The sequence below is a fragment of the Trifolium pratense genome, linkage group LG4 (genome assembly GCF_020283565.1).
Source record: "Trifolium pratense cultivar HEN17-A07 linkage group LG4, ARS_RC_1.1, whole genome shotgun sequence".
Taxonomy (NCBI): Eukaryota; Viridiplantae; Streptophyta; class Magnoliopsida; order Fabales; family Fabaceae; genus Trifolium; species Trifolium pratense.
This window is the reverse complement of record NC_060062.1, coordinates 7,501,643-7,525,721: the sequence shown is the minus strand read 5'-3', so window position 1 is coordinate 7,525,721 and position 24,079 is coordinate 7,501,643. Positions and strand designations below refer to the sequence as shown.

The window sequence follows — 24,079 nt, the reverse complement described above, 5'->3', positions numbered from 1 at the left end:
TACTGAAGAGTTGTAGTTTCTGATCAAGTTTGTTGATGCTATTTGGAGCCCCTTTCTAGCTCTGGATCTGGGTGCAAACTTTTTTCGTGTGTAGGGATCTGTTAAGGACTGCTGCTGCTTGACCCCCTATAATAAGGTTGTTGGTGCAGCAGTTGTGGTGACTACTAAATTTGTAAAGAAAAATTTTCTTTTATTAGATCTAATCGCCACAGCCACTATAGTTGCTGCGCCTGCACTGTACAACTGATATAGGAGATCCAAATCTACGGCAGTAATGTCGTGACTTGTGACCGACTAGAAATTCACAACACATTTGGTAGTGATCAGGGCGAGTTTTGGGCCCCAACATTGGGGGACTTGAATTTGACGTAGTAATTACGTCACGCAATTACTCGTCTTAACAATCTAATCTAAGATTGATGACTGAGGTTGATTATATTTGATTTTGTTAGCATGCATTCTAAACCTTCTAATTTTTAATCAATGGTCGTGATTTAAAACTACCTTAAATCGAATGTTGCTTTTACGGCGGTTAATCCAAGTGCAATACTGGGAGACATCATAGATTTATCAGGATCACATTTAAAGGAGAATAGTAGTCGATAATCCTTGAATCATATGATTTTTTAAATTCCTTTTCATATGTAATTTTTTTAATGAAATTGGAGTAATAAGTAAATGTTTTTCAGTTTGTGATGCTCATTTGAAAATAAGTATTGCGTTTCACCTAAAGTTCTCGTTTGATTTGTGACTTAATGTTAAGAAGACAAAATTTATTTTAGATTTGAATTTGTGGTGGACAACCTTCAATTTGTCTTGAATACTCCTTTAGTTTATTTTGTCTTTGGTGTTTTGGTTGATTTTTATTTTCATTTTTGTACGCGAACGTCTGTAATTTTTTTTTTCATTCTTGGCACATTATGTTATAGAACACATATTTGAACTACAAGAAAACATGTTTTCTCTTCCGAACCCAGGCTTTCTTTTATACCCCTAAAATCTCATTTTGCTCCTCGAAATTTGAAAAAACTTGGCCAAAATATTTCGGTTTTCACGAACCGAACAAATATAACTTCGGTTTATGTTAACAGCTCGCTGAAATATTTCGAATTATATTAACCGAATCGCTACTTTATATAAGTGACACTCCTGTCACTTATTATTATTTTATCCACACAAAATCAAAATTCCAAATCGAAGGGAGAAGGTTTCCACACGCATTCAAGGCCTAAAATCAAGATTGAGACATCATCTAAGGGATTCAACACGCATTGAAGCTCAAATCCCACGTAAACATCGTTTTTAATTCGTTTGTTTTGGCTATCCTAGGACAGAGTGGCAAGCAATTCAGGTTCATATATGTTTATTAACTGCATAATTTTTAATAGCTTAATTTTACGAATATTATGTGTTGGTTGTTAAAAAAAAATGTTCGCTTAATTTTATGGTTATTACGCTTTTAGTGTTTAACGTAATGATACAATTATTGTTTTTAAAAGTTCAAATTACTTCGGTTCATACAAACCGAAGTACCCCAAAGGTAAAATTGAAAATTCAGGAGGTAGAAAAGAAATGTGGGGGATCGGGAGAGAAAACATCACAAGAAAATACCATAATAAACGTGCCATCGCGAAGAACACTTGTACAAGAATTAAGCCATTGTACCAAAATAATTAATCCTGACCCAATTAATAGAGGGAGAGACCAACTTATAAAATGAATAGAATTCGTAATAGTATTTTACTACAAACACGCAAAGGCAAACAATTGCTACTCATAAGCTTTGTTAAATGAAGTAATGTCACCTAAACCAAAGAGAAACAACCATGATTGCAAACATCACAAACCAACCACGAATGCAAGAACCTAGTGTATTTTGCGATATAAGGAGGGGCCAATCACGCTCCAATTTTTCCGATAAAATATTGCTTGAAAACCATTTGAACAATTGAAACTTTCCATAATCTGAATGACACTAAAAATCTCATCAACTCATCATAAAAAAAAAAAATTGGTATATTACAGTATAGTCTTGTGATCTCTAACCAAAATTTCAGATAGGTCCATGAGATAATCTATATGTATATTCAATTCAATTAAATTAAATAGTGAATTTTATAATGCCAAAATCTCTAGTAAAAAATAGTGTTTCACTATAGAGTCATTCTTTATCAAGGGCGACACCAAGGAAGGGCATCATAACCCTCACGCCAGATCTCAAAAATAGGAGCCTCAAATTTTTTGGTTGCTGACAATGTTTAAGTATTAGTTTGTTTTTGAAGACATGTTTAAGTATTAGAGAAAATAGTATATGTACATAAACTAATTTTACATTGACATTTAATAGCAATCGTGTATTTCGCCAAATCACCCCACTATACCCCACTTCAACTGTATGACATGGAGAAATGCTTGGATTACTATTGGATGTCGTGTAAAATTAATTTACACTGACAGAGCATATCCATTAAACTCTAAGTATTAGTTAATAGTGGAAAATGAGATAATATAATTATAACAAAATTACACTGGAGGTCCTTTATCTTATTTTTTTTGTAACACTAAGGTCCTTTATCTTTTTTTTTTTGTAACATTTTGGTCTTTTATCTTTTATTTGTAACACTTTGGTCCTTTATCTTTTTTATTTGTAACACTTTAGTACTTTTTTTGTAACACTTTGATCTTTATCTTATTTATAAAAAAATAAATGACCTAAATGTTGCAAATAAAAAATAAAAAAGGACCACAGTGTTAAAAAAAAAGATAAAGAACCAAAGTGTTACAAAAAAAATAAAGGACTAAAGTGTTAAAAAAAATAAAATAGAGGATCTGCAGTTTAATTTTGCTTATAATTATTAAACACGTATTTGTGGACTTTTTTTTTTTAACGTAACGTATTTGTGGACTTTTTAAAAAACCATAAATAGTTTTTTTTTTTTTTTTTTTATTTCTCTAGTGTTGTGATCTTTAACCAAAATTTAAGGATACATCCTTCATGTTGTGCGGTGAAAATTCACATGGTGTATCCAAAAAACACTCAAACAAAGAGTAACAATTGTGTATCAATATTAAAGTAAAAATATATTACAGGTTGATTTTGATTTTTGAGGGGTTGCAATTGTAATTACAAGTAAGGTTGAACTCCGACTCGAAATCAATATAATCGCCAATATAAGGAAGCATGGTCGGGTCGGGCCTCGGGTCAAACAATTGTGAAAAACGGTCATTAATGTTTGTAGATAAGTGGGTGCGAGTCTCTAAATTTTCATCTCTTCATAACTGAAACCGACTGAACAATTACTAAAATGCAAATTATTTTTTTTTCCGATTTCGAGCACCTTTTCTCTCTGTTAATCTCTTATACTCTTCGCTTTGTTGTTTTTACATATTTTTGATAGAGGAGAGAAATAATATATTTTATGAGCTTAATACGTTGATAAAAAGGAAATGTGAAAAATAATATTTTAAATTTATCTTAATTTCTAGCTACTTCTCATCTACTTGACATATTATTGCTATTGAATCTACAAATTTAAAACAAATTAACTGCATCGATCTTTCCTTTTTTGTTGTATAATTTGTTGCATTGTGTGCGAAATATTAAACTATTAATATGAAGAATATGAATTTTTTTATAAATGAAATTTTGGATGTATTAACAAAATTTCAAGTTAACGCGTTGAATCGTCACCTATTTGACCCGACTCCCGAACAAACGATAGATATAAATGGTCGAAATTGAATTTAAATTAAATAGTTGCAGTTTTTATTATTTTGACAATTTTTGATCCGAATCCGACCGATGCTCAGAAATAAGTACAAGTTGATTTTATTATAGTATATTATATAGTATATGTATATGATAATATGATAAGAATGCATAAAAGTTAATGAGACGAAAGTTGTGGGGGTCATAGTAGCAAATAGCAATAGCAATAGCAATAGCAATAGCATATGAATGAATAATGTATTCGCAGTTAAAGCAGTATATACGTACAATTGAATTCAATGACTGGTCTTAGTAATAATTTGTAAGTTTGTGTTTGACCATAACTTCAATAAAAGCTTCATAACTCAGACTCACAGAGATTCACCTTCCCTTCAATATTCATATTCATACACAACACACTCTTTAATCTGACTCACTCTCTTGTTCATTCATATGTCTCAACAGTGAACAATCACGATCCCCGTTTTGTTCGTAAACGACGCCATATATACTGTCATCACTCCGCCTATACTAGTATTCATTCACATGCACATTCATATGAGTATATTCAAATCATTTCATTATTTAATACTACCATACTAATTTTACTTTATCAGATTTACACTATACTTTAGAGAACATTAATATTCCCTTACTTTTTGTAAGAAATGTTAAAATTTAATATAGTGTATATGATAAAAACACATTTAACCCTAAAATGAATATATTCGATGTCTTAATTTATGGGAAAAAAATATAATGTCCAATTTATTTATTTTTGGGATCGAATTCAGAACTTATAGTGTACTACTACCAAAACCTCTCACCACTAAATCAAACTCAATGACTTAATGTCAAAATCATTTATGTAGTTACTATCTCTAAGTCGATTTGATAAGACATAGTTCACACAAATATGATATACTACATTACCACCTTTTGTCCTTAATATGTAAGAGAAAGTTTACATAAATTGACTAACTAATGTATTTAATCTATATTATAGGGATATGAATTGCTTGTAGTCAAATTGCATGCAGTAATGCAATTAGGACGGATCTGATTGTTCGATCATGATGAGAAATACCAGATTAGAAGAAGATTTAATCAAACTACATAACTGCTTTCAATCAAGGCAGTCATATCTTGATCGGACGACTAGATTTATCCTATAACTGCTTTCAATCTATATTATAGGCCGGATATATTAGTTACTCAGTATATTTAAAAGATAATACAAGTGGAGGCAATTGCCCCCCAATGTTATACACTTGCACATATGTGCGTCAAAATCAATAATGTTAGTCTTTTTTTGGTTTACAAAGGAGTAGAGAATCGAACTCATCACCTCTTGCATACAACTCAAATCCTATGAAGCACAGACTCCGACACGGACACCGCGACACCGCTAATGTAAAAAAATATGACACCGATACCGCTACATATTTATAAAACATATAAATTGAGAATAAAAATATATACATGTAAATTTGAGCAAGTTATTTCTTAAAAAAAAAAAAATTAAAACAAAATATGATAGTATTTTACCTTTATATTTATCATCTACCATCGAAAAACTAAAAATATTGTAACAAAATGTAATGTCTTCGATCCTCATTGATCAATATTATTGTTTCGACACCTCTTGAACTCTCGTATATATGTATGGTATGTGCCTAAGGAGAGTATAAGCAAAGAAAAAATAATTTTTTTTGGGACACTTGTCCGATATGTGTCGCACGAGTGTCTTACAGGTGTCGGACACCGATCAAAGAAGTGTCAAAGAAAAGGAAAAATTAAGTTTTTTCAGACACCGATATGAGCATTCCGACACGTGTTGCACGAGTGTCGGACACCGATAAGTGTCGGACACTATGACACGCCTAATCATAAGAGTGTTCGTGCTTCATAGCTCAAATCTCTCGCCATTAAATCAAATCTAGTTATTCCAATAATGTTAGTCGTGATGATATGTATTGAGAAAAACACATGCAACATAAAAAAAGAAATCTAAATATATAACTACATTTTTTGAATTTTTATAAAAAATTTGTGAAGTTGATCTACTCAATGAGATCTTTGAATTCAACAGTTGAATTAAAGAAATATAATATTAATATCGAGTTATTAAGAGGAGTAAGTAAATGAAGATTTACCCTTAGAGTCAACGAATCCTCTCCAAATTATATAATGACTAAAATTTTAGTTTTTAACTATGTTCCTATTATCCGAACTAATCTCACAAGAACATTAAAACAAAACAAATAGTAAAATTCTTGAAATTAATTGGGGCAAATAAAGTTCTTTTTCAATGAATTATTGAGAGTATAGTGTTGATTATTGATGGAGTAATACATTACATCATCATGTTCTGAAGTCACTCACAGTCTGGTTTGATGCACATAATCTTAGATTCTGGGTTACTGTGTCACCCACCTCACCTCGATGGATCAACCCAACCTGAATTTTTCTTTACCCATGCCGATCACACTAACACTGTCCAAGGTCATAGTAGAATTACTGTTCAGTCAGAATTTTTTTCTTAAAAGAGAAACAACTAACCACGTGCATTTCTTTTTGTGTTCCATTACTTCCAATTTTAATTGGACTTGTCTTAACTGTTAGTAACATGGATTATTATCTATGGTATGGTTCTCATATAAATGAGTTTAATAATTTAGAGTTCGATTCGAGAAAAAAAAAAAATCTAATCAATAATTATTTTTATTAAAATCCTGATTCTTCCTAACAATATATTCCTCTTTATTAGTAATACTAGTATCACCATATAATTTTATTTAGACCCTTATTTTTATGAGATTGTATAGTGACCCATGTAACACAAATAGGTTAACTCTGCCTCAAATAAAATTATCTCGAGTAAGATAAACTCGTAAAAAAAGAGAGGTAAAAACAGCTTAGGGAGTACAATTATTGTTTTAGTATAAAGGTGAATAAGTAGAGTGTCAACTGTTCAAATCCAAACTACTATATATAATGCGATATCTTTATCAACTAAGATAAGTTCATAGATTGAGAGATTACGATTATAATATGAAAATGTTAACCGTTGCCCTATAATACCAAAATTGCGTATTCAACTTTTTTTTGGTAAACCAAAGGTTTCTTCCGCGCGCAACTGCGGAAACTAATCCCTCAAAATAACTGAGATTCATTTAAGAAATTGACCTCTCTCAATAAATACTTTGTAAACATTAAATATTAAATTTTTATATCTAGTTGCCTTATTAATATTATACAGCTTTAGAGTACATGTTAAAATCACCATTATAATATAATATTACCGTAGTATTTATAACATAGACAATCACATGTGGCTATTCAATATTCATCTTATCTAAAGACACCATTATTTTTCCAATCTTTACTTTAGGTAGCAACATGTACAACTTAGCTGGGCAAAACATTCTTTTCCACAAAAGTTTTTATGATACATTTTAATTTTAGTATCACTTTAGAAAATTTTAAAAATATCAAAGTTATAATTTCTTGGGTTAAACAAGTAAATGATCTCTGTAGTATTCCAAAATTTTGTTTTTAATTCCTAAATTTTTTTTCACACTTTTTGGTCTCTTGAAAAATTTTCTATCACAATTTTTGGTCCCTACATTTAATCAAATTATTGTATATTTCCACATTTTTAAATGGTTTTTTTTTACTCATGTTTATAAAATTAAAAGAATATCTCCATAAAAATTTATAATTTTTTACCATAAGATGAATTATTTATGTGTAAAAAAACTAAAAAATTCATTTAATTCTTGTTAAAAAAAATTAAACTTTTGCAAGAGTGATTCATATAATATACTAAACATGACCGTAAAAAAAAAATTAAAATTTTGAATGATATGCACGAGTTGAATGGAAAGTAGGACAAAAAATCATGAGAGAAAATACTTCAAGGATAAAAAAATGTGAAAATAAAATTCTGAAAAACTATAAGGATCATTTACTTATTTAATCCTAATCTCTTTATGGATTTTCTACAAAATCATAAACTTTATGATCGAGTTTAGCTCTTATAAAATTTGTATTCATATTTAGTGATTTTCACTGTTATATAAATAAATATGATTTTTTTTTTAGTCCTTACACCTGGTTAGTATCATCTTCCTTTCTGGAAAAAAGAAAAGAAAAAAGAGAGGCTCGATTCTATTTTTGAGAGATTTAAGTAATTATATATAACCAAGAGATGGCAATATCTATATATGAGATAATTTTTTTTTTTTGTTAACATTTTGCTCAGAAAATGAGCCCAGACATTTGCCAATATACCTATTAAACCATTCAATTCAAGCATGGTGAGAAAATGATCTGAACAAGTCTTTGTGAGAGTAGAACAAACACAAGTATTCCAACTATATCATCCTCTGCTTAAACCCTCTTTGTCCAATTGGATTGAATATTTTCTCCAATTATAAGAAAGAAAGAAAAAAAACTACTAGAAATTTGGTCTCTATAGCGACCGAATTATTTCGATCGCTAAATCGGTCTCTAAAAGCGATTTTTCTAGTAGTGATTTATAATTTCAATCGGAATGTCTTATTGAATTTCACCAAATGGCGTATCCAACTTTCTTACCAAAGTTGCAAAAATTGGGAAGCTTTTGATTACATAAAAATTATTATTCTACTCACTTTTATATTAATATATTGCATTAATCATTTTACCTTTTACTTAATTTTTTTTTGAAAAAGTTAAATTACTTTCCACTTAATTTTATTTTGAATCAATTTTAAATTCATTTAAAATTAATTTATGTCACCGCAGAATAGACACACACTTAATTATTTAGAGTTGTTAATTTTGACTAAAAAGCTTGTTAATTAATCAACTAAATCTAATATTTAATCAACAATACTTGAAAAGGAAGTTAATCAGCAAAAGACTACAAAATCTTAGTTAAGTTGTCTATTACCTTATCACCAATGGCAAATCAATATTCAACAACAAAACTTTAATGTAGTTCTAGGTTACTAATTATTTAAGTAATCTCGAGATACTCTTTAAGTATATAAAATAATAGTAAATTTTTGTGAAATTTTTATGAAAATATGTGAATTTAACACATGAAATAAAATATTTTATTCTTTGAATACATTATTTCCTTAAATAGAATGCTTATAAAATATCTCAAAGATACTCTTTAATTTTTTTTTTTTATAGACAAAATGCAAAGCTATTAAAAACTCACACACAAAATGAAATGACTAGGGTTCGAACCCCAGTCCTAATATCCGACGTTAGCAATTTTAACATTTTTACGGGTTAAACTAAAATTTGTGAACATGACACTCGTTAATTAATTAACCAATTTGGTGATCCACATGAACAAGGCCCCTCACTCACTCAAGCACACAAAAATCAATCAGACAAATTCACTTCACCACAGTTGTTGTTAGATAGCTTTGGCGCCCTAATAAATGTTTTTGCTACTATTCCACCAATTTTCAAAAGAAAAGGACATGTTGATCAATAACACAACCCAACAACAACAAGATATTTAATGATTGATTATTATTATGGGACCTTAGAAAGTGTACATTTATTTTAACTACAGTTAATGATTAGTAGTATCTCTACTTTACTTTACTCTTTGAATTGTTTATTTCACTTGTTGTTTTACAGAATTAAAAAAAGTGAAACAAGACATGTAAAAAAACCTCGTAAAGAGAGATTAGATTAGTGAGTGAGGTTTTGGGTTTGGCGGATGAGTGTTGATAAGGCTAAAATCTTCCTTTCTTTCTTCTCACGTGCGTCATCCATCATCACTGTTATGTTCCTGTCACTATCATCATACCTTTCATCTCATTATATTACCCTTAATTAAATCTATAATTATTGATCTAGTAAGTAGTATTCTCTCCGTCACTTAATATAAAAAAAAAAATCAAAATATTTTTAATGTTAGCTTAGCTCTATTAAAATATTAAAGACTGATATTTTAATGGTTTAATTAATAAAATGGTCCCTTAAAGATATTTTTGGTTTTAGATTTGTCCCTTAAAGAAAAAAAGGTCCAAATATGTCCCTTAAAGAAAAAAAAGTCCGAATAGGTCCCTTAAAGACATCTCCGTTAATCAGTTTGGTCCCTAAAAAGAGGTCTAAATAGGACCAAACTGATTAACGGATATGTCTTTAAGGGACCTATTCGGTCCTTTTTTTTCTTTAAGAGACCTATTTAGACCTTTTTTTCTTTAAGAAACCAATATGAAACCAAAAATATCTTTAAGGGACCATTTTATTAATTAAGCCTATGTTAATTATAATGCTTAAAATCACTATTCTTGATTTAATATGCTTAATTACTTTTACATTTTAAATTTGAAGTGAAATTTATTAATAGCAATGCATAATAAATGTAAGAAAAGTGCCATTAAAGACTGATATATATTTTGGTTATGTTTGGTAAGGTTAGATTTTAAACTTATAGTTATATAAGCTCATTTGATTAAAAAAAATATGTTGGTAAATATTTTTAAAAAAGAGTTTGTAGTTTATTTTTTAAACGTTATTTTAAGTAGTTTACGAGTTTATAGTGTATTATTTTTTAAAAAAAAATTTACCTTCTGCCATCTTACTTAAGAAAAATTAAATATTGATTAAATGTATTTTTTTATATCATTTCATACTTATAAGTTAGTTAACCACTAACTTTATCAAATACTGCAAATTCAATTAATAAACTAGCTTATTCGCTATAAATTTATAAGCTATAAACTACCTTATAAAATATTATATGCTATTTTTTTTTATCAAAGTCATAGTTTTAATTAGAATTAGAGACACATATTTTAAGAAGAAAAAAAAAACTCATATAGAGGTTTGAGTACAATCAATTTTCAAAACAAATATTTGGTGAATAATCTACAGATGATTCTTTAAGCCTTCTTTAAACTTTGCGGCATAGTGACCTCATCTAATAATTTTAATAAAATTTGAGATTTCTTCAACAATATAATTATGAAGCTTAGTATTTGTATTGTCTAAATATTCCTTTTGATCGAATTGAATCTAGCTGGGTAGACTCATAAAAAACCAAAACTCTCCCGACATAAATTCCTTGCCACTTTAATCATTATGCCAATTGTAATTGAGTTGTGTTTTTTTTTTTTTTAATTTTTTTTATTTTGATAGGAAATTAAGTTATGTTATTTGAATTTCTAATATTTTACACCATATATACGTGGTTTTTAATTTATTAAAAATTAAATTAACAAAGATTGTAATAATCAATTCAAGTTTCTTCTAGGAAATTTTTTTGGTTAATTTTTAATCATAAGTTTTGTTAATTGTGTTTGAGATAAATTACAGAAAAGTTAGGTATCACAAATTTTTAGTTGAGTTTTCTATTGTTAAATTATAAGATTTTGAAATAATATACTAAATATTATCACAAATTTTTTAAGTTAAATATTATACACATTAAATCTATATAATAACTATCTTTATTAGACTTTTTTTAAATCTTTTTATTATTAATAAACTCATAAAGTAAGCTAGGGGAGTAAACGACAAAACCCAGAAAACCAGCTTTGCATGATGAGAAATTTTATTCTCACTTTTCTTTTACATTTTTCATACCCTAGCACACCGAAAAGTATTCTTAAAAGAATTTCAGTCTTTAATTACTTTTAGATCTAATCTTGAACATAAATGATTTAAATCTAACATAATTTCAAATGTATATTTAATTATGTTTAGTTTGTCTAGGTCTCACAAGGTTCGAGAAACTAGTGTCTACAGTTGCGCACAGAGAATACTTAGTTATAACAAAAATTATGTTTAGTAGATTACTATAATAAAATGTTGAAACGTATTATTAATTACTAGACCCTTACCCGTGCGATGCACGGGTGTGATGCGGTTGTTTTTATTTTACAATTGCATAAAACCGAAACATTAAATATTATCAAAATAATAATAACAAAATGGAGAATCCGATATTCAAAAGATTTACTTTCTAAGGAGAAGAGATGTGGCATTGTAAGTGACCTGATGTGGTTAAATGAAAAAATATTATTGGTTTAAGGATTATGGTTTACTTTACATGGGTAACAGAATAACTATCTAATATATATATATATATATATATATATATATATATATATATATATATATATATATATATATATATATATGAGTAATAGGATATATCTCCGCACAACATATAAATTTATTTCAAAACACACAAAGGATCAGATGAAAAGAGATGTGGCAAAATCTAAGTCACACAATTGACATATAAATAGTGACAGAATTAGAAAAACTCAAATAAAACAAATAAAATTAAAGGGTACATACCTTTTAAAAATATTCCAAAGGGATATGTGTGAAGAACATCAACCTCACAGTTCAGTTCTTTTGAGTAAGAGATGATAACCCAAAGCCTAAAATAAAAAATTATAAAAATAAGTATATCATTAAAAAAAATGAACAAATAAAAAAGTAAAGTAAAGGAAAGTAAAACAACTATTACATAATTCAATTAAAAATAAAGTATATATTATTTAATTTGTATCATAATAGAATATGAATACAGATATACAATAGCACTTAACTAAACCTATAAATGATGCGAAACACAAAAGTTGAATTATGATCTACAACAAACAAAAAATGTAAAGTTCTCTTAATTTTATTTGTTATGCAAAAAGTTAATTTTTGCAAAAAATAAAATAACTACAACAAATCATGGTTTTAGAAAAAACATAAGTATTTATACCTGATGTACAAAATATGAAGAGGCAAGATAATGGAAAGATAAATTGCACATATAAGACATGAAAAAATCTATTCTCACATTCAACCGAAAAAACAAATGGTAATCTTTTTAAGCACATGATTGAGCATCAGGGGACGAAAATATTTGTTTCTAACATTCGTAATGGTTAGTTAGGAAAATATGAATAGGATACAAATTAAAACAATTGTAACCTATATATTAAAATATTGGTAGAAGATTCCAAGGGATGAAAATTGAATGGTGACTTAAGAGATGAAAAATATATTACCGGGAGTTACAAAGTTAATTAATGTGTATTTTTGTATTCTCCTTATTATAATATAGTAAGAAAAACTTATTATATTCGCCAAAAAAATTAAAGGCTAAGTAAATGCTTGAGTGAGTGTATATTAAAAAGTCATAAGTATATAAATGTAGAATATGAAAAGTATAGAGATGACAATAATAATAATAATAATAATAATAATAATAATAATAATAATAATAATAATATAAGTAGAAATGATGTGGCATTGTAGAGTAATTTAATTGGATTTAAATGGATGACATGGCTAAATGAAACAATTTGATTGGTCTAAATGGATTAGGGTTAGGAGAACTATTTAGGAATTATATATATAGATCTGATGAACTTAATTAATTAACCACGAAATGCAATTTTAGATGTTTAAGTATACATTTTTTTTACTAAAGATGTTTAAGTATACATATTGTATAACAGTTTGTCTATATTGTATGTTCCTAAATTATTTTTTTTTTTGACGCAATGTTCCTAAATTATTTAAATGTGTATATGTTCCTAAAAAGCTTAAAAATCCTTTGTGTTGCAACTTAGTTGAAAAATCACATTATATATAGGCGAAGTCTAACATGCAACAGTTCCTAATGTCTTGCACGATGCAAGACCAAAATTTGCAATTGGATTAAAATGTTCCTAAGATTTTTTCATGGTCTGTCACACACCTGATTTTTTTTTTGCCATCACTACATTTTTTTATTTTTTTTAATAAAAGATAATAATTATTTACTAGTTTCCACTCCACGGCTCCACCTCCACTTTCTCGTAATCGGAGCTCCGCCGCTGCCGGTGTCGATCGCCAGAACCCCTTCGTCGAAGACAATCTTTTTCCGGACAAACGCTCACTCCTTCTACTTCAAACGAATCACAAAGAGCCACCACGCTATCTCCTTCACACCACCACCCACCGTGTCCTCTATTCGAAGCTGGCGGCGACAACTTACGAGGAAACCTTGTTCCTCTTTACGACAACAAATTCCATAACTCCGACTACCTTTTCACTAAATATGCTTTGAAATGGGTTTTTTTTCTCGTCGTTTTGGATCTCGGGACCACCAAAGTTCTTTGTCGGCAGTTCATCGGAGCTGGGAAATTCATTGCCGGTCAGAACCGTGATACAAGGAAGTGCATGGCGAGTTAAAGAGAAATGAGTTGGATTTTATTTTTTTTGACCGAAAAGGGGTAGTAAATTTCACAGATTGAGAAGAAAAAAAAATGGTAATGGAATTCTAGAAAGGACATGAAAAATATTCAGTGTAGAGAGTGCATATTAAGTATGTTAGATCTCTTTAATCCAATGGTCAGAATTGTATTGTGCATGGTGAAAGACTTTTTTCACTATGTCATGTTAGACAAAGCCTTATATATATATAAGTTTAAACTCGGAGCACTTCACTTATTTTTAAAATCGAATTTTTAATCACTAAACTATTTAACATAAAAAAATATCGATATTGTTAAATTGAACGTATTCGCTCATATTCAAATATGATTAATTAATGAGCTTAGAACCATTTAAATTAATGACAATTAAAATTTATATTAGTTGTAATTACATGTGAGTGAAAGACAAACAGACAACAAGCCGCACCACTAATCATTTTTGGAGGGCAAAACCAATTATTTTGAAAACTACAATCATAAAACTATAAGAGACAACATTGTTATGCATATGAATTCTTTTTAAAAGATCAACAACATCTGGTGCTAGGAAGTCAAAAGTGTCAAATACGAATGATATCAAAACATGTTGATTGTCAGAATACGTTTTCTCATGTTTGACCACTTGCTTGAAGCATCTTTAAGGGCCGCTTGTCCCACAATAAAATCCCCCGATCTCAATCTCACAAGTGGAGAAACTTCAGTCAAGTCCATACAAGCATGCTTTCATACTGTCCAACCGTACACTAGAACATCTGTGAGTCTAAACATCGATCTCCCTCCTTATGGGTTAGTCAAAAAGTTCACAAACACCTCTTTTTTTCACAGACACATGCACACTTAAAATATCACAAAGAACATCCTTGACAAAATCATGCCTATATTTAAAACTTGGAAGTTTCCTATAATGAATTGCATGCTCTCCAAATTGATCTAGACAGGCTTTACGACAAACTTCATCAATAAAAAATAATTGAATCATAAGTCGTTAAATGAGAATAATGCGGTACTCTACCCGTGACATGTTGAATTAAATTAAATAGAATGAAATATAGAAAATATTGACAGTATAAAAGCTGAACATGATGGGAATACATACCCCATTTCAAAAATATCTGCAAACACACAGAGAACACAAAGGAAACCAAAACACACAAACAAACAACCAAACAGTATCCAAAAAATATAACCGGCAATAACCGGTAACAAACCAGTCACTAAAAACCCTACTATTTCTCCCATCTCTCTTCATCCATCCAACAATAGCAACATCAACTTCTTCCTTTCATAGTTTCCTCTTTGTTTCCTTCCTTCTTCCAAACCAACAACTATCTGCACTCTTTCAATCACTCTTTTTTTTGTGTGTTTTTTTGTATGCATCATCAAATTCTCAATCAACTTTGACGTATCAATTTTTTCTGTCACCATAATAATAAACTTAACATCATCATTAATTATTATACCTTCTCTTTCTTTTTTTGTCACTTCCATCACTTCACTTCACCTTCATCTATTTAAAAGTTTCATTTTTTAGTATTTTTCTTCATTTGGGTCATCAAAAAAATTTACTATCTTTTTTTTTTGTTGTCACTTCATTTCTCCTTCATCTATCTATAAAAATAAAAAAGTTTCATTTTTTAGTATTTTTTTTTGGGTCAAAAAAAAAATTTGTTGGGTTTTTTTTTAGTGAATGAAGTTTTAATATTTTTTTTCTTTCTTTTATCTATTATGGCTAGTGATGAGGGTTTTGAAGGTTACCATGTCCCACAACAAAGTAGAAGAGATAAGCTTAGAGTTGTTGTGGCTCAAAACCAATCTAATGAACCTTTACTTCCTTTTTATGATTCTTCTTCTTTCATTACTAATTTTAACCAACAACAAGGTTTGAAACAAAATTCTTGTTCTTCTTCTAATTCTATGAAGGATTTAGAATGTTCTAATTTGATGATGCGTTTTTCAAGAGAAGAAGGAAAAAGGGTAATGAATAATAATATTTCTTCTACTTCTTCTAATCATCCTTATTTTGAAACTTTGAATCATAATAATCAAGCAAATAATAATATTAATAACCCTTTTTTCTATCAAGCACAAAACATTCAAAATCTTAGAAATTTTGATGAACAACAACATAGTAGTACTAGTACTATGATGTTGAATAATCATGAACCTTTGTCTTTGTCACTTTCATCAAATAAAAGTGTTAGTAGTAATTTACCTTTGGAGTTAAATCTACAAAGATATGGATCTATGATTTATGGTGGTGGAGGTATGATTCAAGGGTTAGTTGAAGGTGGTGGAGGAGGAGGAGGAAGTGGTGGTTCAGTTCCATTTACTGGATATGCTTCTGTTTTGAAGGATTCTAGGTTTTTGAAACCAGCTCAAGAATTATTGGAAGAGATTTGTGATGTTGGAGGAAGAGGTTTTTGTAGTGAGAAAATTGTGGTTTTGGCTGATTCATCTTTGATGATGGAATCACCTTTGGAAAGATTGAGTGAAGAAGATCCATTTGGTGATGATGGTCGAAATAAGTCAAGATTATTGACTATGCTTGATGAGGTTTGTTTTTGTTTCTTTTATTATTTTTTTTTATTTCTTTTTGAGTAATTTTTTTCTTCCATTATTATTTTTCTTATTTTTGTTATAGTACTATTGTCATGTGAATATTTTCATTTTGTTGAAATGGGTTATTTTATTAATTATTTTTTACTATTTGTTTTGTCGGTTGAGTTCATGTTTGATATTGCTGTTGGTTGAATTGAGTTTTGTCATTTTGTCTAGTGATTTACTGTTTTAGTCTTTTAAATTAATTTATTTTCCATTTTCATTTTTTTTTTGGATTTTAAAGATATTTAGTGATTAGTGATAGTGAATTATTATTTTAGTCTTTTAGACTTTTTTTTAATTTTTTTTTATGAGGTTTCTTAATATTTAGTGGTTCATGTCACAAAAATTCGACTGAGTCTATTGTCTAAAAAATACTCTTCATTTGGTTCTTAAGGTTAATTTAGTGCTCATATAGTCATATTATAATTAATTAAATTAAGATTAATGATTCTTTCAAAAAGTGGAAGGTTGGTAATGTTAGTGGTAGGCTTACATAAGGTTTGATTGGTTGCATGAAACAAGTGTATCTTACTTTCATTGGTGATCATAATTCTATAGACATTAAGATTAAGATTATGTCTAATAGTACTACTAATTTTTAGATTAATAGCTTAATTTTATGGATTATCTTTATTCTATGTACATTATGATTCTTGCATTTTCTTGTGATGGATGGCCTCGGTGAACTCAATTGGCTTTTTTAGAAAAGTTAATGGGATGGAATATATGCATGGAGATTGGTATTATAAAGTTTATGCATGCCAACCATAGATTTCTTTTTTGAGTGACTTTGTCACCCAATTTGGAGGGATAATTTTTGTTAAAGTTGTATATTGAAGGAATCCATTGAAAAGATTTATACTCCAAAAAAGCTTGGAGTGATATGATTATGGTTGGTTAAAAGTTAAAGGAACTTGTAGTTTTAGATGATGAGTAATAAGGTGTTTTGCCTTTGTGTATTGATTGGCTTTATTTTTTATGTTAGTTTTACATAATACCCAAACCCTTGATACTTAAATAGTTCAACATGTCTTTTAAAATCACAATAAGCTTGAATATTTTACACCATTTCTTCCTTAAATTAATTTTTTTGACAAAAAAATTATTGATAATACTACCTCTAGTCCTAATTATAAGAGACTTTTTTAAAAGTCTTTTTCGGTCCTCTTTATAAGAAAAAGTTGTAATTATTTGCTTAATGATTTTTTACCCTTATTTAACGGTGTGTGTTTTTAATATTAGTATGTGTATTCAATGTCTCACAATTTCTCATGATGGTATATATGTAAAAACATTCAAAAAGTTACAACAATAAACAAGTTCATTGTTTTTGTTGATTTTTTTTTTGTTTTATTTTTCTTATAATTGGGACAAGAGGAGTACTCCCTCCGTGAGAAAATATTATTAATTATGCAATGAATTTAAAAATTTGAATTTTGTTTATATTTTATCACGGAGGGAGTATGTGTTTATCAAAAAAGTAGAAGGTACTAGTTCATAAAATAAAAGAGAACAAAGTAAAATGCTAAATCATCATATGGTGCATACTTAATTGTTAGATATTTTACATGTTACTATTTCTAATATGACAAAATTGAAGATAAAATGTAGCATGCGTTGATCAATATGTTATACACTGTACAGTGTTTATTTAGAAAAATAAATGGATTGTTTCATTTTAATTAATTTCAATTATTTTTAAATAAATGGATCCTAATTTTCTTCTGAGCTGAATTAAGATACACCATGAAAATTATATTTTAATCACAAATGTGACAAACTATCAAAATGCTTAGTGAATTATTTTCTCTCTTTAATGTATTGTTTTTTAATTTGTTCTTATGTGTAAAAATAACATGGAATGTGAGAACATTTATAAGGTATTAAATAGGTGCAAGTCATGTCTGGTGTTTGTGTCGGTCTTGATAGGTTTCTAAATCTAATAACTTCAGTTGAGACTTGAGAATGGTTGATATCTAATCATGATTATAACAATTGTTGTACTTTTTTAATGAACAGGTTTACAAGAGGTACAGGCAATACTACCAACAGATGCAATCGGTAGTAACATCATTTGAGTATGTTTCGGGCCTCAACAATGCAGCTCCTTATGCAAGTTTGGCGATAAAAGCCATGTCAAAACATTTTCGGTGTTTGAAGAAGGCAATTACTGACCAGCTTCAGTATTCCAATAAGGCTCATTTTCACACAAGCAATAGGAAGGATGAATCTCCGAGATTTGGCAATAGTGAAAGAGGAGGTCCTTACGGCCATAGGTCAGGTTTTCTTGAGCAGCAACAACCTGTGTGGCGTCCTCAAAGAGGACTCCCCGAGCGTGCTGTGACTGTTCTTAGAGCTTGGCTCTTTGAGCACTTTTTGCATCCGTAAGTGCTATTTATGTTCCATTCGTGCGATCAAGTTATGCAAGTTATGCGTACACCCTTACCGACAAAATGTTGTTTCCTCACCGGCCAAAATTTGAACAGATGTTCGGGGTTTTAAATCTAGTAAATTGACATTTTTGTACCTAAATGTGTGTGGTGGTGTCACAGTAGTCCCTGAATATATTGAAATTACAAACATATCCTTGAATGTGTTTTTTATTAGTAATTTCATGGACTAATGTGACAAACGAAAGAACCACAATATAAACCTAGAATCTTGAACATTTAAACTTCTTTATGTGTTTTACGTTTGTCTGTTGAATTTTGATTTCTTGTTTTTATCCCTTGTGCAGCTATCCTACCGATACCGACAAAATAATGTTGGCTAAACAAACCGGTCTATCACGTAGCCAAGTAAGCTTTATCTTGATAGAATCGTTCCGCTAAATCATTTTATACTGTAGTTTATAATCCTACAAATATTTAACAATATCCTTCTATCTTTGGTATTAGGTGTCTAATTGGTTCATAAATGCAAGAGTAAGACTATGGAAACCAATGGTAGAAGAAATACACATGCTAGAAACAAGGCAAACTCCAAAAGATTCACAAAAGGAAGAAAGTTCTAGGAACAAATCAAGTGATCATCATCATTTGCCTTCGGATACTTCTCTACTTTCCGATAATCCGTCGACCTCGACAGATAAGTTTCAAGACGTTGCTTACAAGCGTGCCATAAACGAAATACCGAACATACCAATTAGGAATCAAGCACAACAACATCATCAACAACAACAAATGAATCTACCTTTTCAACAAGTTGGTGTTGGAATGAACATAGGTAGTGGAAGCAACAACAATAATAATAGTAATAGTAATGTTTCATTGACATTAGGACTTTATCAAAATCATGGAATTGGTTTAGCTGAACCATTTCCATTAAGTGCTGCTCAAAGATTTGGTCTTGGGCTTGAAACCAATAATGAAGGTTATGTTATGAGTGGTTTTGAATCACAAAATAGGCATTTTGGTAGAGATGTTATTGGAGGTCAAATGTTTCATGACTTTGTAGGATGAACATCTTTTTCAATATAATTATTATAATAATTTGTATGTACTTTTTTATTGTGTTTTTATAAACCATTAGAAACTAGGAAGAAAAATGATATTATTGAAATAATCTTTATGGTACTTTACAGTTTGGCGATGAAAAATGTTGTTTTAATTGAGCTGTAAAGTTTGTGTAAATTCTTTTTTGTTTTTTTTTCGATGGGCTTGGTATTGTGTATGGGCTGATCCAATTAAAATTTGTGTAGGCCTTATTCATTGTTTATCCTATTCATTGTTTATCCGAGTCAAGATACTCTCCATTTTATATCATCTCCATTTTTACTATGATTCATGTTTTGAAAATATAAATGCAATAATATGATATTTGGTGGATCAACTACTTGATAAATATATTTAATGGGAGAGAGAAAATGGAGAAAAAAAAAATGGAGAGATCCTAATTTTGTTTATCATAAGAATAAAATGCGGGCTTTGGCCGTCTAGGGTTGGCAAGCCGATGATGGACCAGTCAACAACAAAACTAGTTAAAAACAATTAATGTCCTTAAGATGGTGAGATATATATTGATAGATACGATGAACATGACTACCTTATCAAAGGATTGAGGTGGATGAACACCATATACATAGGTTGAAAGTGTTCCACAGAAGATTGGATAAAACTTAATTGTGATGACCTATAAAGAGGTTACAAATCTTACTAGGTGCAATAGCTTAATTCGGAACTTATGGTTGTTGGAGATTGAGATATACTCCAAAGATTGGCAGTTATGACACCATGTGCTAAAATGTTGGTTATCACTACAAGAGAAAATGTTCTTTGCGACTTATTAAAGATATTGTTTGTGATGGTTTTAACCGTCATAATGTTACTTTTGCGATGTTTCCACAACCGTCGATGATTTGTGACGTAAGACCACTTTGCGACTATTTGAAAAATCATCTTTACAACAATCACATAGGGTATTGCGACAGTTTTGCACCGCCTTTATATGCTTTTTGAAGCACACTTTTTTCTGAAGGAGGTATTGTGACGGTTAAAAACCATCCATGTAATCTTTTTGTGACGGTCAAAACCGTTGCAAACATTTATTTTTGATTTTTTTTCTTTGGGTAATTTTTTATTTTTATATTTTTCTTTAATTTGATAGCTTATTAAATAACAATTAATATTAAACTCAAATGAAAAATATTATGAACTAATAAAATTATAAATGACTAAATCTCATTCATATAATTAGTTCAAAATGCAATAACATTTATACATCAAATTTAAGTACAACAATAAATAAAATACTTAAAATATTAAAAAAGCTGAAATACTAATGGAGTGGCTAAACATGCAAAACAACTACATCAAAATTAAAAGTTCATAAGAATATCTAAGTATTCCTTAGTAATTCCTAAGGGCAGTAGCTAGACTCAAAGTAATTCCTAAAAAATCACATCTTTGAACAACTAGTGATTTCAAATTGCAGAACATATTGTGAGGAAGTTGAACCTGCTCCATGGAGTCTAGCTAGGTTTGTTGAATGTTACTGTAAATGCAAATTGAAAGATATTGAATTGAGAGATGCTAATAATATTAATTAGATGATACAATTAAGAAAAAAATAATTAATATTGGATCGAAAAATGAAAGAGTAAATCATTTTGACACCATATTTTCTAAAAAATAACCGTTCTTTATTGCTCGATGGTTTGAATATAGCTAAATATAGTGATAGATAAATGTAGTATATTAAATTTCGTCAAAAAAAAATGTAGTATATTAAAATATTTTTAATGGTGATACCACTTAGAGTAACATACATTAACTAACAAAGTAATTCACTACAATGAAATTGGAAAAGGGATATTATTTTAGATTTTGTTCAAGATAGCTTACAAAATTGGGGGAAAGTCTCTCTCAACACCCCCTATGCAATACAAATTGCATTCCTCACGATAGCTTAATTGTGATCCAAATCTAGTCAAGACTCAAAACTTGGTCGTAGAATCAGGAATTTGCTTTACTTGGTTAACAAGTAATTGGTACAAAAATGGTCCTTTAAATTAGTTCTGGGGGTAACAAACCAATGCTTTATGCTCTCACAATATATTATAGGGTTCTCCTTAACATGTAAAGATTATACTATATCTTACAATTGAACTGGAGAATAATGCTCTTATGTGGTCCTATTCAATGTAGGATATGTTCCAGAAAATAAATAGACTAAGCAATAGATACAAACATGAAAAATAACATGCATCATTGCAAAAAATTTAACGTCGGTATAAATCTTATTCACTAATTTTGCTATTAGTTATTATTTCAATAAAAAAAATAATCAATCATATTAATGAATTCAATATTTACTTTTGTATTTTTAATGTTGTAAAAATTAATTGAAAGACCTCGCTTTTTTTGTTTGATAAGCCGAAAGACTTCACTTTACATTTTATTTTAAGTCTTCAAATTTTAACTTAAAAGCGTTTAGATCAGATGACACAAGTCTCTTTTAATTTAACCAAAGTTTTGTATTCGATCTTTGATTTGGGTATACAGCAGTGTTAGTCTCTAAAGTTGCATGCAGAAATATCCAATTTTAAAATAAAATAAAATTGAGGCATAGATTTCTTGGACCGGTCCTACAATGTTGAATGACATCGATCTCTAGTTGGTATTAATTCTTGGGGGGATTGGATGGAAGTATTTTGTAGGAAGCTAGCTCATCTTATTTGTTGTGCCATTTAGGTCGATGCTTTTTTGAATTTTAGGAATGTTCAAGCTTGAAAAGTGATGGTCTATATGATTCAACATTTGCCACGTCTTCCTCTTCATCTTTCAATTCAATAATCTATATTCAGCCAAATTAGATGTGACATTTGGTGTCGGTTAATGATTGCTTGCTTATGATAGATGCATCTTTAGTCTTTACAATTAGTACAACACTAGTTTGAAAATATAGTGCAATAATATTTAGTGTGTGTTTGGTAAAAAATTTGTTTTAAGGGAAAATCACTTTTTATCGTAAGCCAATATTATTATAGAGTTTGATGGATGGATGCACACCATCGTGTGTTTTTAGAATTCGACTCTTTTAAAATGAGTAATTTATCTTAGAATATGTGTAAAATATTTTGACGTTTGTATTTGTTGAATTTTGAGAACTATTAAAATATTGAAAATCGTATAATGCACGGTATGGATATTAAGTTTTGATATCTTAAAAACTTTCCTTAGAGTATAATATTATAATTAAATAAAAAATATGTAATTTTTTATTTAATTGTTGGGTTGCATTTGGATAAACAATCTGATTAACATGTGTGTGAGGTGAAGTAGCACACATATATTCAAGGATTAATCAACCATGCATATGTATCTGAATGAAGCAGCCTAGATGTTTTTTGGTTGTAACCTTATGTATATTTCTGTCCACAAATCCTAGGCTTTCTGGCTCAACTAGTAGAAATACTAAAATTCCTAGTGTCAGACGTCATGATTGAATTCGAACCTCGGTTCCTCCATTTTATATGTGTGTGTTTTCTATGACTTACAATTTCATCTATGTACCAAAAAAACATAACTTCCTATACATATGAATGAGGCATATCTGAATAGGCATATATTATAGAACATATAACTTTCTTATTTCATTTTACAACATCATTTTGGGACCGTAATCTCAATTATTCTATACATGCAAGAATTGCAGCACAATACTTGGAGAAACACTATATATAGATTTCTCCCATCATGCTAATGATTATCAATTCAGCCTCCTACAATCATTTACACACGTTCTTTAGTTAACATCCATTGTCTCAATACAAAAAAAATCCATTGCCTCAAAATATATTTCTTGAGTATTGGTTCAAGAATGGGTAATCTGCATCCTGAGGTGTGGATCAATATATATTATTGTATTTACTCCTCGGGATGTTGATTACCTCTTCTTTGTTATCAATTAAGAAAACTTATTTTAATAAATTTATTTTGGTCTAATACTTTAATTAAGAGCTATTGAGTTGGGATTGGATAATCTGCATCCTGAGGTCTAGAACAATATTTTGTTGTACTTAGTCCTTGGAATGCAGATT

General features: G+C 29.3%; 1 protein-coding gene across 1 annotated transcript; it reads left to right on the top strand.

Moving 5' to 3' along the window:
* The first annotated feature begins 14,952 nt into the window (after positions 1-14,952).
* LOC123921886 (BEL1-like homeodomain protein 9) lies at positions 14,953-20,137 on the top strand. Its single transcript, XM_045974589.1, has 4 exons — positions 14,953-16,491; positions 18,559-18,923; positions 19,277-19,337; positions 19,437-20,137. Exons 1-4 carry the CDS (start codon positions 15,664-15,666, stop codon positions 19,998-20,000), a joined length of 1,818 nt encoding a protein of 605 aa, XP_045830545.1. The 5' UTR covers positions 14,953-15,663; the 3' UTR covers positions 20,001-20,137.
* The last annotated feature ends 3,942 nt before the right edge of the window (positions 20,138-24,079 follow it).

Excerpts from the sequence above, each read along its gene's own strand:
- LOC123921886 (XM_045974589.1), top strand. The coding sequence starts at position 15,664 with ATGGCTAGTGATGAGGGTTTTGAAGGTTACCATGTCCCACAACAAAGT. Across the intron at positions 18,924-19,276 it reads TTTGAGCACTTTTTGCATCC|CTATCCTACCGATACCGACA; the intron begins GTAAGTGCTATT and ends TCCCTTGTGCAG. Across the intron at positions 19,338-19,436 it reads CCGGTCTATCACGTAGCCAA|GTGTCTAATTGGTTCATAAA; the intron begins GTAAGCTTTATC and ends CTTTGGTATTAG.